The 16,508-nt window shown below is 39.0% G+C and overlaps 1 protein-coding gene across 2 annotated transcripts in view; it reads left to right on the forward strand.

The window, feature by feature from the left end:
- Positions 1–16,508, forward strand: part of ACSS3 (acyl-CoA synthetase short chain family member 3) — a 142,482-nt gene that overhangs the window by 21,106 nt on the left and 104,868 nt on the right. For both annotated transcript variants that reach the window (XM_038558560.1, XM_038558561.1), the window contains one exon: positions 9,832–9,976. In XM_038558560.1, coding sequence (XP_038414488.1) covers positions 9,832–9,976 — 145 coding nt within the window. The remainder of the gene's footprint in view (positions 1–9,831; positions 9,977–16,508) is intronic.

Consider the following 16,508-nt stretch of genomic DNA (forward strand, 5'->3'; position numbering starts at 1 on the left):
TTGAAAACCAACTTAATAAATACGTGCCCAAATAACAAAATTTTAGCTCTCAACAAAGAGAAGGTTGGTAATCCTGAGAATTGATGGGAAAGAAGAATCTTGTGAACGTTTGGCACTAGTTTCTCTTGGTACCTAGAGATCAAGACTGTGGAACTTGTCAACCTTTTAAAAATCCTTCAGATATCTACCTGCGTTCATCCACTCAGCCCAGTGTGTGAGCCAAGCACACACCCCAGTTTAACTCATTTGATAAACAAGGTCAATGTGAAATACAGGGTGGGCCAATGTCAGATATTAGAAAGACAGGATTCAGGGGAGGCTAAGTGGAAGAAGAGAAGTCAGAGTCAAAGAAGTTTCTCTCTGAAGAGCTGAGGCCAAGTTTTTATGCTGATGCAAACTAGCAGAGGTTAATGAGGGGAAGAAATGACACATAAGGAAGTCTAGAAAGAATTTCAAGAGCTTTCTTCTTTTTTTTTTTTTAAGATTTTATTTATTTATTCATGAGAGACACAGAGAGAGAGGCAGAGACACAGGCAGAGGGAGAAGCAGACTCCATGCAGGGAGCCCGATGTGGGACTCCATCCCAGGACCCCAGGATCACTCCTTGACCTGAAGTCAGATGCTCAACAGCTGAGCCACCCAGGCATCCCCAAGAGCTTTCTTCTTAATGGAGCTCCTTCTGAAGACTCTCAGCTCCACCTCTGTGAGCTCAGACACTGATGATGGTACATGGTGACTTCTTTTCAGGGACATCGAACATTCCTATAGTGGCTACATAATTATACCAGCTGACATTACCCTGGTTTTGTTTGCCCTGGAATGTATTCCTCTGTCTCTTAAACTGTGAAATATGACAATTTTAAATTTTGTTTGAATTTGCTAAAAGTGATGGGTCTGAGAACTTTTCTATCAGTCAGGATAGACCAGGTTGTGCTGCAGGAATAAACAGCCCTCAAATATCCCTAGTTTAAAATAGTCCAAGTGGATCTCATTCATGTAATTTTATCTTTTGTTACCCAGGAGATTTGTTCATGTCATCTGTCCTCACTCAAGAATACAGGTTGATAGTGCAGTCACCATTTGGAATGTCACTGGTCCAAAAATTTGGTGGCCCAAGTTTTAGTTTCTTAAAACCAAGTTTAGATGTTGTCACAAATATACGAAATATTCCTTTTCACCAGAAGAAAATTGAAAAGAGATATTTTTATTTAATTATTTTTTAAATCAGCGGTAGGTAGGATGATATGGAGTTAATGATTCAGTCAAACCCAAGAGCCAAGCAATCTTCTGTTAAAATTATACTTTTATTTAAACATATTTAAATCATCTATTTACTACATAAATGCATGTTAGTAAAAAATCAAACCACACAGTATTTATTATAGAAAAATATATACTATCCCTTTCATACTGCCCCATTTTACCACTATTAAGATTTTCTAGAATACTGCTCTAGACTCTTTCTTGTGCTTTTGTGCAGCACGGAGATAAACCTACAAGCACCTTGCTCTGACAAAATGAAAAGTACTGTATATCTTTATATCAATCCAGTGGGAGAAAAATGACATCTCATTATTTTAATGTTCATTTTCCTCATCATCAGTGAGGCTGAGCATCACATCTTTTTGTTTATTGGCCATTATCATTTTTTTCCCTTTATGGATAGTGTGCTGTGAGTGAGATTCTTTACCTACTAGATTTTACATTTTTTTCATATTGATTTTCAGGTATACTTTATATATTGTTGAAGTTAGAAATATGTTTTCCCATTGTTATTTATGTTTGAAGTATGCCTTTCCCACTTCTCAGCTTTATACTGTCCTCTATTTTATATATATGTATATATTCATACACACATACATGAACACCTACATGCACACACATACACACATACATTCATCTGAATGTCCAGGTTCAGGTAGCTAACTGGAGTGCATTTCAGAATCCAGATCTTAGCTTATGTGTCAGTGAATACCAATTTTTAGTACTAGAGTCCTGTGATTGAGAGAAAAGAGAGGATTTCCAGGTGGCAATCGTATGTAGGGTTTCTAGGCCTTCTGGAAGTTATATGGGATGTGGTTCTGTTCTACAAGTCTTAAATATTTTAGAGGTTCATCCATGTAGAAACTCTCCCTATTTCAGAAAGTTAGACTGGGCTGGTGAAAGCTTGTGTGATGTGTATATAAGTGTGAGTATATGTGTCTGGCTTATGTCTTAATTATTCATCCAAACACCAATGGCCCATTTTTTATTCCTACCTGCCTCTGATAGTGAAGCTATTTCAGAGTTGTTGAGAGCCTTTTGGTGAGCTTTTTAATTATCTGATTAGGATGTATAGTTCCCCATAAATGTATTCTATGGTATGGTTGTATGCTTTTTTTCTACACATGGTTTTCTTTCTTTTATTCTAATTTGACAGTATATAAGATGTCATGGAAATCTTTCTGTATCGGTACACTTGGATCTACCATGGTTTTCATGACTTCTGGGTTTAGCAGCCATTCTGTTTCTCTTTGCTTTATATTGTCCAAAATTTGCTACTGCCCTGATCTGGTGCTAGCACCATTTCTAGTGGTTCTGCTATTACAGTCAATTTAATTTCAGGCTTATGTATTTTTCTGTTATTCAAGTGAGGTGTAGGGTACATTCAGATTTTTAAAAAATTTTCTACAGAAAGAATCCCGGGCTGAGATGGGTAGAGTACAGAATATGAAGTTTTCTCCTTTCTTTTTTCAACAGAACTAAAAGCTGACTGAGTTCTTTTTGTTTTCGTTTTTTAAGATTTTATTTGTTTATCCATGAAAGACACAGTGAGGCAAGGACATAGGCAGAGGGAGAAGCAGGCTTCTCACAGGGAGCCTGATATGGGACTTGATCCCAGGACCCCAGGGTCACGACCTGAGGCAAAGGTAGATGCTCAACCACTGAGCCACCTAAGCGCCCCAAAAGTTGACTGACCTTAAAGAGAGAATTATTTGCAAGACTCTACCAACAGAACATTGTAGTAGTTGTATCCAGAAACTACATAGCCCTGGCAAAGATTCTGATATATATGTGGGAATATGTATGCACAATATATATGGGAAGAATGGAGCATCACGAAAGAATGACACTAAGCATTGTCAAAAATCTATAGTTGTACAAAAATTGATGCTTGTAAAATGGACTATGGCTAAATAAACTAATATAATTGTACCATCACATCGTTATGTGTGTGTATCTACCTATATATTTATACACACACACGTATATCATACAAAATGTATATGTAGTATATACTATATAACATATATGTATTTTATACACATATGAATAAGTTATTGGCATATGTCAAGGATCAGTCTAAAAAATAAAACCAGAAGAGAGTATTACGAATTTTCTTAAGGAAAAAATTGCAAAGGAAAATGATGAGTGAGTTTATTTGACTACATGCAAATTTCAGATATTTCTATGTCAGGAAACACCATGAATTTAAATTAGTGAATAACTTGAGAGAATAATTTGTAAAATGTCAGATTTAAGTTCAACATTCAACATAAAGAACTTTTAAGACTTGCTAAGACATTGTACTTAATACCAGTAGTCAAACCAAAATTAAAACTATTTTTCACTTCTCAAACCGAAGAAGATTGAAAATAATCTGTATTTGGAGGATTCTGATAAAGTGGAATTTCAGGTATTGCTGATTGTAATATAAATTGATTCAATATTTCCAGAAGGAATTTAGTTATTTGATGTATGTATTTGATTGTGGGCATCTTGCCTGCAAATGTAATAAAAACAATTTAACCAATATTTCTCTATAAGAAACATCATTCCAGGATCATTTAAAATAATGACAGTATGAAAGGCAATTTGCAACAGTACAGGGTTAACTTTATTATTGAATAGCCATTGAATGGAATATTATGCCATCATTAGATGTGTTTTTTTTTTAAATTTTTTGAGCACTTGGATAAAAGCTAATACTGGAATCTTAAACATAGAGGCAAAATATTTACATATATAAAAAATAAAATACTCAGGGTATATTTTCTCAGTTGTCTACAGTGGGCATTAGTTATTTAATAATCTGGGGAGACAACCCATTTAAAACCTGCTCATGAATTTAGAAGGGACAGTGACGAGACAGCACATAGAAGGCATTCAATTGACCTTTACTGAAATGATTTGATTTAGAATGAAATAAGAATCTTGTCATAGTAGAATAATCAAATCTTTGGGCCAGGAGGCTGTTTGTGGGTCACCTGGTCCAGTCAGCCACAGTAAACCCATCTTTAAGTTTAGCCCATTTATATTGGTATATTCATTAACTTACCACCTCTGGAGCCATGCCAATTTGTTATCTCCTGCAACAGTTCTTGTTTGACACTGCTTTCAGGCCTTGCCATTTATTTCCTTTCTGTCTGGCCTAAAGGGTACCCTGAAAATTCTTTAAATATCTTTTAAGGGTATCCTTAAAAAAGAAAACCCTAGGATAACTTAAATATGAAACTACTATATATTTTCAAATGATTGAAAAATAATCTAAAGTTCTTTGAAAAAAAATAAAGTTCTTTGAATATTGACTGTAGAGTTCGTGACGTTTAAGGGTTTGGTTCTCTAATTAGGCTGCCTTGAGCAAGTTACTGTCTGATAAATTTCCTCGCAGGTAAAATGGGGTTTATAATAGTACCTACTTCATGAGGCGGGGTTGTTGTTTGATTAAATGAACTAATACACATGAAATGTTGGCTTAGAATAAGGGATCAATAAATGTTATATATAAAAATTAGTGAAAGGGAATAAAGGGAAAGGAGAGAAAATGAATGAAAATATCAGTGAGGGTGACAAAACATGAGAGACACCTAACTCTGGGAAATGAACAAGGGGTAGTGGAAGGGGAGGTGGGCGGGGGGTTGGGGTGACTGGGTGATGGGCAATGAGGGGGGCACTTGGTGGGGTGAGCACTGGGTGTTATGCTATATGTTGGCAAATTGAACTTCAATAAAAAAAATTAAAAAAAATTAAAATGAAAATGTCTGGATTCAGGACAAGATGGAGAAATGTACTTTCCCCCCTATTCATCCTGTTAAAAACAGAGGAAAACCTAGGTCATTATATATAAAACCCACATAAGAAGACTCTGAAAGGTAGAGAGAACAAACCAAATCATCTAGGAACTTTGAGACATGAGAAATGACGTGGTAATGAGTTCCTTGGGTTTACTTTTTGTCCTATATATCCTGGATTGAGTGCTGGAGAAGCAGGCACCCAGAAATGCCAATAGGTACAGGAAAAAAAAAAGAACAAGCCCCCCAAAAAGCCTGTCTCTGGATTTTAGATAGTAACCACCCTAACCCAGCTAAACACTAGAGAAAAAGCTATAACCCCGATCGCATCCTTACCCGTGAAAACCTGGTGCAGAGTGTAGACTTGTGCTCTAGCCAGCCACCGCAAGCACTGCCACCTGCCCTGGTGACGTCAGAGGTTATATTGCGAGTCAGACCTTTCATTCTGGCTGAGGTAGAGAGGTTAGGAGGCTCTTCCACTGGCAGTGTCAGGGGACACCACATGGGGACAGTAAAACGATGCCTCCTCTCAGCCAGGATAGTGTCATAGAAGCCTAGGGGGATCCTGAACTTTCACCCTAATCCAGCAGTAATGAGATACCCCTCACCCCCACCTGTGTCAAAGGAGGCCATTAGGGAACCTGGGACTAATGCCTGCTCCTGGTTGTAATGAGGCCTCCCTGTCCTCCACTGACACGGTGTTGGGGGAGGTCTGGAATACAAATAGGATCTTTAGATAAGCTCTCAGAGTCTCATAATAAAATACCCACAATGTCCAGGAGACAACCTCAGATTGCTTGCTATTCCGAAAGCCAGGAAAATCTTAACATGAGTGAGAAAAACAATCAATAGATGCCAGCACTGGGATGACACAGAGATTGCAGCTATGTGATGAGGACTGTAACACAGCCATCATGAAAGTGCTTCAACAGACCCTTATAAGCATTGTTAACACGATGTGATGAGGACTGTGGTGGAGACCTGTGCAGAGGCCTTTGGAACTGCTTAGGGAAGGGTGAGGGTAGAAGTAGAGGACAGCCAGGGAAAGAGCAGCTGACTGGATGCAAGAATTACACATTCTGTGATTCACTGAAGCTGGAACGTAGGAAGCTGGATGGGGAGAAATAAAGCTGAGATGAACGGGCTCTGCAAGCCATTGGAAGATGCACAGTGTTTATTTTTTTATTTTTATTTTTTATTTTTTTATTTTTTATTTTTTTTAGATACACAGTTTTTATTCCGAACTTCATGGAACCGTATTAAATAACTTGGAGCACTATTTGGTATGAGAAGATTTACATGGAGGGAAAACATTCTTTAAAAACTCCTTTTTTAAAAAAAAATTTGAGTATTGCTGATGCCCAGTATTGCATTCGAATCAGGTGTACAGCCTAGTGATTGAACTTCTCTATACATTATGCTGTGCTCACTGCCAGCGCAGTGCCATCTGTTACTGTAAAATGCCATTATAGCATCATTAACTCTATTCCCTATGCTGTGCCTTTCATCTTCGTGACTTATTCATTACAAAACTGGGAGCCTGTATCTCCTACTCCCCTTCACCCATTCCCCCACCTCCTTCCCTCTGGTAACCATCAGTTTGTTCTCTGTTTTTATGGTCCTGGTTCTCCTTTTTTTGTTCATTTATTAATTTGTTTTCTTTTTTTTTTAGGTTACACATATGAGTGAAATCATATGGAAATTGTCTTTCTCAGTCTGACTTATTGAGGAAAAACAATCTAATAGCATGGAGAAATGACTTGAGGGGATGGGCTGAGGCCTGGGGCAGGGAGATTAATTAGGAGGCAGTAATTAAAAAAAAAAAAAAAAGGCAGTAATTCTGAACCAGGTTATCAAAGAGACAACTGAACACTTACAGAGCTTAATGTGATGTTACATATGGCCGATTGGATGTGGAAAATGAAGGATCAAATTGAACTCTGGGGTTTCTAATTCAGGTCCCTGTGTGCAAGGTTGTTCCTTGAAATATGGAAAACAGGAGAAGGGGAGGATTTGCATTTGGCATGGGGCAATGGGTTGAGGTGGGGTGAACTGACTATACGTGTTACTCTTTCCAAATAGAGATGTTGTTGGGGAGGAAATTTTTTTTACTCTATCCTTCTAGGTTCCTTTGGCTGATCTGTTAATTAAATTGACATAAAGTGAAATTAACAGGAGGAAAAACTAATTTTGAATGTATGAGAGCCTCACACAGACACGAGAGATTCAAAGATAGATCTATGGAGGCTGAGGTGAAGGGAGTAGGGGCCTAGAGCTTCACAAGGAAGGAAGACAACTCACAGGAAGATGGAAAGGCAAATATTTGTTTGCCACACAGAGACCATGGGACACAGAGAGGAATTTAAACAAATGTGCCCTGCCGAGCCCTCCCCACAGCCTACCATGCCTCGCCCATATTCTTTGTAGTTATCTTTGGTAATAGATCTTTTCCTAGACCAGGCCTTCTAACTAAATTCTTAGAGGCAGTTAAGGAGGGGAGGTTAAAGGTCTTCCTGAGTCTTTTGGGTGTTGATTGTCTTCTGCTCAAAATAAGCCACATGTCAAAGTAGCATGTTTGGGGAGGCTCATTCTGAAACCCTTCAATGTCCGGCAGACTGTTGGCTATGAGGGTATGGAGCTCAGAAAGGAGGTCCGGGCTGGAGCCGAAGATGGAAGTTGAAGCCATATGAGTATAAAGATTACCCAGGGAGTGTACGCTGCGTGAGCCAAGGAATGGATATAGGACCTTAGGAGTCATGGTCAAAGATTTGACAGAGGAAGAAGATCCCAGGAAAGATGTTGAGAAGGAATAAGTAAAGAGGTAGGAGAACAGTCAGCGAATGATAAAGTGAATTCCTCATGTTCTTTAGTATTGAGAGGCTCCTTCTTTTTGCAATGTCATGAGCATAATTAATTATTGGGCACAAAGTGTGGTAGAGTAGAAGTTGTAGATAAAAAGAAAGAGAATAATGACAACTTCGAGAAGTGTTCCCGCAAGCCAGTATTCCAATATTCTGTTTCAGAAGCAGAAATAAAAGCCAAAAAAATATAAATAAATATTTTTGTGGGAAAATCCTATAAAACATCTTTCCTTATTTCTGCCACAAAATGTTGAGCAAACTATCTTTGTTTCTTGGCATATTAGCTAATTATGACCACAATGCTGCATATTAAGTAATCCTAAAAATGTCCAAATCCTAACATATTCAGCTGTTACATCCGTGTAGCTCTAGGTTGTCATGGGGTCAGATGATCTAGGATGGGCATGACTGGAAGCATGGCTCCAAGACATATATCTGACTGGGTTAGGTTCCCCTCTTCTTTTGGGCTCTACTGCCACCTGCAAATGTCTGGTTTGGGTACCAGGCTGCGGAGGAGCTGTAGTATCCAGGAAGCTCTTCTGGAGGAAGTAGAGGTGAAGGAGAGCAAGCCCAGTTGTGCAAGTGATTGAAAAAGCCTCTGCTTGAATCATGTCTGCTGATTTACCAAAGCACAGTCCCATGGATGAGCCCAAATCAAGGGAAGTATTCTCTACTCATGGAGGGGGGGCAAGGGGAAGAGACAATACTTTTGCACAAACATTGAATTTGTCACACTTGGCGATTAAGAATCTTTACATCAGTTACTTTTTGTGCTGTGCTGTCAGGTAGTCATATACAGATTATTGAAGTGTATAGGGTCATGACCCTGATTAAGTGATCCCTCCTCCTGCCGAGTCCTGTGTGTGTAATTTCTTGATGCTGCCACTAAATCTATAGCTGCTTTTAATTCACTGCCTCATTTCCCAACAGGGCTTTTTGAGGGAAGACCTGAAGGTGATACTCAGCTCTCTGACATGACTTTTTCTTCTTGCGTCAATGTTTTTTCCCTGTTACTTTGCATTGTTATAATATTTGCTAGCCTGACACTGGGACAAATAGACCGTTACTGTACTTGAATACTTTATTTTAGTCCCTTCCTCCTAAAAATGTGACAAGTGCAAAGCTTTTTCTTTTGGAAAAATAAGATATATTTACCTTAAAAGGTATCTACATCTATCTACATGATGTCTGCATTTTCAAAGGAAGGCATTGATCAGTTAGAAGATGAAAAGCACTAAATTGGGAAGGTCTTTGAAAAAAATCTATTAAAATTTTATATGCATGCCCATTCTTTACTCAAATTATGAAACATCTTAAAGATGCAGAACAGAGCTTATTCTTTGTGCAACTGGAAACATCACACTTACTTAAAACCAAAATTATATATATAATGTCTTTAAAAAAGAATTAAATTTTCCAATAAGTTTGTCTTTTCACAGCAGATACCCAGACTGAGTCATACATCTACCATTTGTTCTCTCAGCCTAATGCTTGCTTGGCCTGCACTGCTATTATATACAATTCATTTCATCCATGTAACATAGATGATTTTGGTGCTCTATACTTTAGTTTCGTCCTAAGCAATAAAATCCACAAAGTTGTCACCTTGAGCTGTGAGGTCTATTTTCCTAGTGCACACCAAAATAAATACATATTTATTAAGATAAAGATGTCCCTCCTGTACCATCTTAAATATCTACTTTGTAGACATCATTACCTGGCATAGCATGCAAAGGGAAACTCTATTTTAAGGGCCGCGATGCCAAACTAGAAATCTAGAAACTAGTTACACTAATTTATAGTTAAATATAGTTAACTAGTATAAGTATAGTTAAATATGGAAACAAATATGGAAACTAGTTAAGAAACTAGTTAATATTTTGCAAAGAATTATTAACCTATACCTTTCAATTTTTCAGGTTTGTGGAAGGAATGCTTAACATTTGTTACAATGCCATCGATCGCCATATTGAAAATGGTCAAGGAGATAAGATTGCTATCATCTATGACAGTCCTGTTACAAATACTAAAGCAACTATTACCTACAAAGAAGTTCTGGAGCAGGTAATATCATAAACTTTCTATATGTGGTATTTGGGAATCATTCAGAAGTTACTTAAATAATATGCATTTGCATTGTGTAACCTTTATTTCACTTAATTCATTGACATACATTACTGTGGTTTCCTTTTGATGCACAATGGAAGAACTAGAGGCATGTTAACTCATGTAGATAGTTTTTTTCCCTTATATTTGTATGCTACACTACTGAAAGATACTCATTTTACGGGGAGAGGTTAGCAAGCCTCTAAAAATATGTTTAAATCCTCTCCAGGCCTGTGCTCCCACCCATGCTGCCATCACGTTAGTCCAGCTACTTTTTGGCTCTTGTACTAGCGAAGCAGCCTCCCAGCTTCCCCATTACTGGCCTGCCCTCCCATAGGTCACCACCTAACGTGGCATCAGAGTTTTCTCCTTAAGAAACAACTAGTTAAAAACCTTTTCTTTAAAAATTACTGTTACTTAGAGGGTAAAATCTGGACCCCTGCGGTGTAGAAGCCATTTGGAATGAAGCGTTTTCCCCAACCTCATTTCTAGACATTCTTGGACATGCACACAACTGTTTTTCACCCTGTCATGCCCTCAGGCACATCTGACTCTACGGGTCTTCTTACAGACGGTGCCTTTCTCTTATTTGCTCTTTTTGTTTTGTTTGTTTGTTCTTTCCCATCTGTGTAGTTCTCGAGTGAATCACAATATTGGCAGATGATTTATGAGATTTTCTTTTAACATTAGGGTAGAAATGAGGTTTCAGAAGTAATTATAAAAGTATTTGGGTATTGGGGACTGTGGAACACCTATTCTAGCTCCATTGGGGTCATTTATTTACATATGATTTAAAGAGAGATAATAATGTAGGGAAGGGTTTCTACCTTGGTACTATGGACATTTTATTATTTTATTTATTTTATTTATTTTATTTTTTAATATTTATTTTATTTTATTTATTTATTTTAGAGAGAGAGAGTATGAGCAATGGGAGAGGAGAGAGGGAGAGAAGCAGACTCCCCACTGAGCACAGAGTCCAACACGGTGCTTGATCTCACACCCTGAAATCATTACCTGAGCAAAAATCTAGAGTTGGATGCTTAACTGACTCAGCATGCTGGACACTATTGACATTTTAAGCCAGATAATTCTTGTTATGGCATACCGTTATGTACGTTGTAGGATGTTTAGCAGCATTCCTGGTCTTTACCCATTAGATGCCAGTAGCTCCCCTCCCACAGTTGTGATGACCAAAAATGTCTCCAAACATTGCTGAATATCCCTGGGTGGCAAACTAGTTACTAGTTGAGAACTACTGGTTGAGCAGAGTCAGTCATACTAGGGTTTGCAAGCATTTACTTTTAAATTAAGGCTTTTGGAAGCACATTCTCTTCTTTCTTTTGGTTAAAATACCTACTTAGGGTTGCTACCTGATTTTTAGAAAATTTGGTCAACTTTCCTTGACTCCCTAAAATTATATCCTTTTGCATCAAAAATGTTCCTGTTCAGACTTCCAAGAGATTTCAAAAAGAGGCAACTGGGACCATCCAGTGTCTCAATCCTGAGTTTTTGGGAACAATCAAGAGAGAAATTTACACCAGTTTCACTCAAGCTGGGTATCAGCAGGTGGTATCAATGAATGCCAGCTTCAGCTGATTTAAACATAAGAGGAATTCATGAAAAGGGAAGACTGAAGAACCAGGTTCAGAATAACAATACACCTCCAGGGAGAAAGGGCAGAGGTAAAAATTTAAGGAGAGCCCACAAATTGTCTGGTAATTAGACTTGCTGACTCACATTAACCTCGTAGGCTGACATAGGAGGAATACCTAGTTGGCCAGTTTCAGGTTACATGCCTGAAGTACCAGGTGGTGGAAGAAGAAATGTCTTCTCTTCTTTTGATTTCATAGTAGGAACTGGAGCCCTGGCTCCCAGTAGGACTCATAGTGGGGGAATTCCAATCTAGTAAGAAGGGAGTTCAAATGCTAGGCAGCCCAAGACAGAACAAAACAAAATAATGCCACAATTACACAGTTGGGTACTTTGTATAGATCTGTAAGTGTGAACTCTATTTTCAGAATGAATTATACAGAAACAGAGCTCACCCTGAGGCTGCGGAGAGAAGGAATTCCATTAGCGAATGACCTTGGTATTCATCTGAGGCCACGTTTTATTATAAGAGATAATGTAAATTTCCTATAACCTGTTGTACCCTGTGTTTTATTTCAGGTTTGCAGTTTTGGCTTTTAGATGAGGTTTTGTTTGATTAAAAGCTTACTCCTATGATTTGGGCGTATTGTCACTGTTTCATTTTATTAATATCAAGGCCTAAGACACTGGTGACTCTTAATTAGCATACAGAGTGGAAAGCTTTATATATTTCCAAATATTCTCTATATACCCATTTTGAATTTGATATACCATCATCAGAGTCAAAGAGAAAGCTTTAGGGAAACGTAAGATAAGGACAGTTAAATAATTTACTCACTTGTTATTTTTTTTTTTTTTAGAATCAATTGCATAAGTGTATATAATAAACACACACACATTTTGCTTAGAAGCATTTCTGCTAACTCATCTTGATTTTCTAATATTGAGTCTAGACTCTCAGACCCTTTTGAGGTTTGTACTTGTTCATTGGTTTCGGTTTAGCCTGACATCAAAGTACTTTAAAGGCCTGTTTCTCTCACCTGCTGACAGCTTCTGATTCCCTGGGCTTTTCTTCTCTAAAAGTACTAAAGGGAGAAGTGTTAGGAAAGAGGGAGGCATTGTGCTCCACTTTGATTATCTGCTCCTGGTTCCCTGTGGCCTTTATTTTATTAAGTAGAGAAGACAGAGAGAGAAAGATTTAATGGTAATGCCATTGAGAACAAACAAAGAGAAGCGGCTTTGTACTTTACTTGTTTTCATCTCCCTTGTCTCATTTATTGGGAGTTTCTGGCTAAGTAGAACTTGATTAAGGTAGTTAGCATTTCTTGTTTAATTAGGGAGCAGACAAATTTTAGGCTAAATTGTTTCAGTGACATGAAGGATCTGAAGATTTTACAGAATGATTCAGAAATAGAGCTTTTCCCAAATTGTCACCTTTTATGTAGATCTGATCATTTACACAAGCCTTTATTAAGATTTTTTGTAGAGAGATTTGAGCCTGGTTCAAGATCCATTTTTCATTCATTCAACAAATATTTGTTTTGTATGCCAGACCCTGTTGGAAACAAGTGATACAAGGTGAATGCACCCATTCCCTCACTTTAAGGAACTAAGAGCTCCATGTGAATGTAATAAAGGTTACGTTAGAGGGAAGTATTGGGTTCTCTAGAAACCCATGGGAAGGCATGCAGCTCAGCCAACTGTTAAGACAGCAGAGAAAGGCTTTCTGGAAGAGTCAATGCCTTAAAATAAGCCCAAACAAACAAAAGTGGGAAGGGAGATCGTGGGAAGGAGAGTCCTGCAGACAGAAGGAATAGCACATACAGATATTCCGGGAAGGGAGAACCTGGTGCCTCCGCCGTAGCTTTGGCACAAGATACAATCACGAGTGGTTAGGGAGGTAGGGCTCCAGGGAAGCAGGCTCAGGGAACTCCGAGTGCCACACTACAGATTTGTGCTTTCTTCTGAGACCATGGAGAGAAGAAAACAAAAGCCACTCCTCCCTGGGACCTGTGGTTCTACACCATCAACTCCTGTGACCTTCGCCCCAGCCCCACTGCACACCCCAGGCCCACTGTACTGCACACCCCAGGCCCACTCACTACACAGCCCGACCCCACTATACTGCACACCCCAACCCTACTAAACTACACACCTCAGGCTCGCTGCACTTCACTGCACACCCCAGGCCTACCTCACTACATAACCCAGGCCCACTGCACTGCACACCCCAGGCCCACTGCAGACCCCAGGCCCACTGCACTGCACACCCCAGGCCTACTTCACTGCACACCCCAGGCCTACTTCACTGCACACCCTAGGCCCACTGCACTGCACACCCCAGCCCCACTGCACTGCACACCCCAGGCCTACTTCACTACACACCCCAGCCCCACTGCACTGCACACCCAGGCCCATTGCATACCCCAGACCCATTGCATACCCCAGCCCCACTGCACTGCACACCCCAGGCCTACTTCACTGCACACCCCAGGCCCACTGCACTGCACACCCCAGGCCTACTTCACTGTACACCCCAGGCCCATTGCACACCCCAGGCCCATTGCATACCCCAGCCCCACTGCACTGCACACCCCAGACCCACTTCACTGCATACCCCAGGCTACTTCACTGCACATCTCTGGCCCACTGCACTGCACACCCCAAGCCCACTACACTGCATACCCCAGGCCCACTGCACTGCATACCTCAAGCCCACTGCACTGCATACCCCAGGCCTACTTCACTGCACACCCAGGCCCACTGCACTGCACACCCCAACCTCACTGCCTCCTGCAGCTAACTTTCAGCTCGCTCCACTCCCAACTTAGAGCCTTTGTACTTACCCACCTTCTGGTTGAAATAGTTTTTCTTCCAGATATCTTATGGTTCGTGGTTCCTAAATGTTATTTTCCATGATACCTGGATAAAATTTTCCCTGGCCATATTAAATACAAATGTTTCCACATCCACATCACTTTGGACCTCCCTTTTCTGTTTTTTTCTTTAGTTTTGCCACTTATTAATCAGTCCCATTATTTATATTTTACTTAGCTGTCCTCTTTAGGGTTTCCTCTTCTAGAATGTACTTTCCATGAGGGAAGGTTTTCTTGTTCTGCTCGCAGAGCAGCGACTGGTACATGTTGAACATGTGTTGAATGAATGAGTGAATGAATGAATTAAATACTATTTGAAATTTCTAAATGTCTCTAACTTCCTCTATTGTGAGAATGTCTCACCTGTGAATTGTATCAGTAATATAACTCGAGCTTCCTTCTAAGTAAATTCTGACCTGTGAAGGATTGTAGCTTATTTACATTTGGCTTGAAAGTTCAAGATGAATATTTCCACCATGAATTTTCTACACTTAAAACTGAAATCTGCATTCCAGGAGAAATGTTTATGCTCATCACATCCTTCTCTTGGTAGCTCTTTTCAAGGTAGCGCTTATATCAAACCTCAGTGAAATAAAGGGGCGTGTGTGAGCATTTATGTTTGTATTTGGATGTGTTGATCATATACAGACAGTATTCATCATGTTTAGAAATTCCTACTTTGAATTTCTTTTCTGTATCTCTATTTTCTAATTGTTTTTTTTTTTTGGTATTTAAACAATTTTGATTCTTTTAAATTTATTTATTATTTATTTATTTATTTTAAAGATTTTATTTGTTTATTTGAGAGGGAGAGAGAGGTAGCGAGAGAGAGCATGAGCAGCGGAAAGAGGGAGAAGTAAACTCCCCACTGAGCAGGGACCCTGACCTGGTCCTTGATCCCAGGAACCCAAGATCATGACCTGAGCCGAAGGCAGACACTTAACCAACTGAGCCACCGAGGTGCCCTCAACTGTGAATTTTTATTTATTTATTTGCTAAATAAAAACGTGATCACTAAAAGGCATTTGAGAAATTTTCACAAATATATGGTACCAGAAAAACTGATAAAACCCAGTGTGTGCTAAATTTTCTTGATTTAATTCAAACTGAAAGTGTCTATTATCTCCACTGAAGGCAATTCTTTGAAATATAATTATGGTAGCAGTTGTAATTATGAAAGTTGCATAATTTGGAGGAGAGAATTATTCTAAAGTCAAGGGCCATGTCCCATGAGAAGTCCTCCCTCCAACTCTGCCCTTTAGGATGCTCTTTTCAAAGTATGAATTCCATCTTCTCAGAAATACGTCAGGGTAAGATAATCTGATATTTCTTTGTCACATCATCAGCATTTCCTTAAGCAAGAACCTAAAATGCAAAAACCAGAACATGCAGACTCAGCCCTGCCGGTGATTGCCTTGTTGAGGGGAAGGAGTACAACAGTGCATGGCTTAGTTGTCTTTGTTTAATCTTCTTAAATCAGCAGTAAAAACTTCAGCTGTACTACAGTCAGCTCTGCTAAAAGGTGTATCTCTGTAAGGCGAATTCCCTTTTCCACGCTGTGTGAGTAGGTGAATGATGCTGGTATGAGATTGAATTTACAGTGGTTTGTGTAGGTTTTTTCCTAGCATGCCTTTTTTTTTTTTTTTTTTTTTAAGCATGCCATTTTTTAAACTTAGAATGAAATGTCATATACATTCAGATTAGCACACAGAACATAAGCATAAAGCTTGTTAGATTCTTCACAAACAGAACATGCCCACGTAACTGGATCAGGAGACCAAATATTCCAGGCCCCAGAAGCACGTATTATGCTTCATTTTAGTCATTTCTTTATGGGGTTATTGTTCAGACATCCCCACACCATCCATGATGACATTTACTTGCTTTTGAACTTTGTATAAATTGAATAATAGAATGTACTCGTTTGAGTCTGACTTTTTTATTCAACTTTTTGTGCATGAGGCTCTTTCATTTAAGTTTTCCAAACTGGTTGTATCTATTCGTATTCCCATTTGCAGTAT

The sequence above is a fragment of the Canis lupus genome, chromosome 15, assembly GCF_011100685.1.
Source record: "Canis lupus familiaris isolate Mischka breed German Shepherd chromosome 15, alternate assembly UU_Cfam_GSD_1.0, whole genome shotgun sequence".
NCBI lineage: Eukaryota > Metazoa > Chordata > Mammalia > Carnivora > Canidae > Canis > Canis lupus.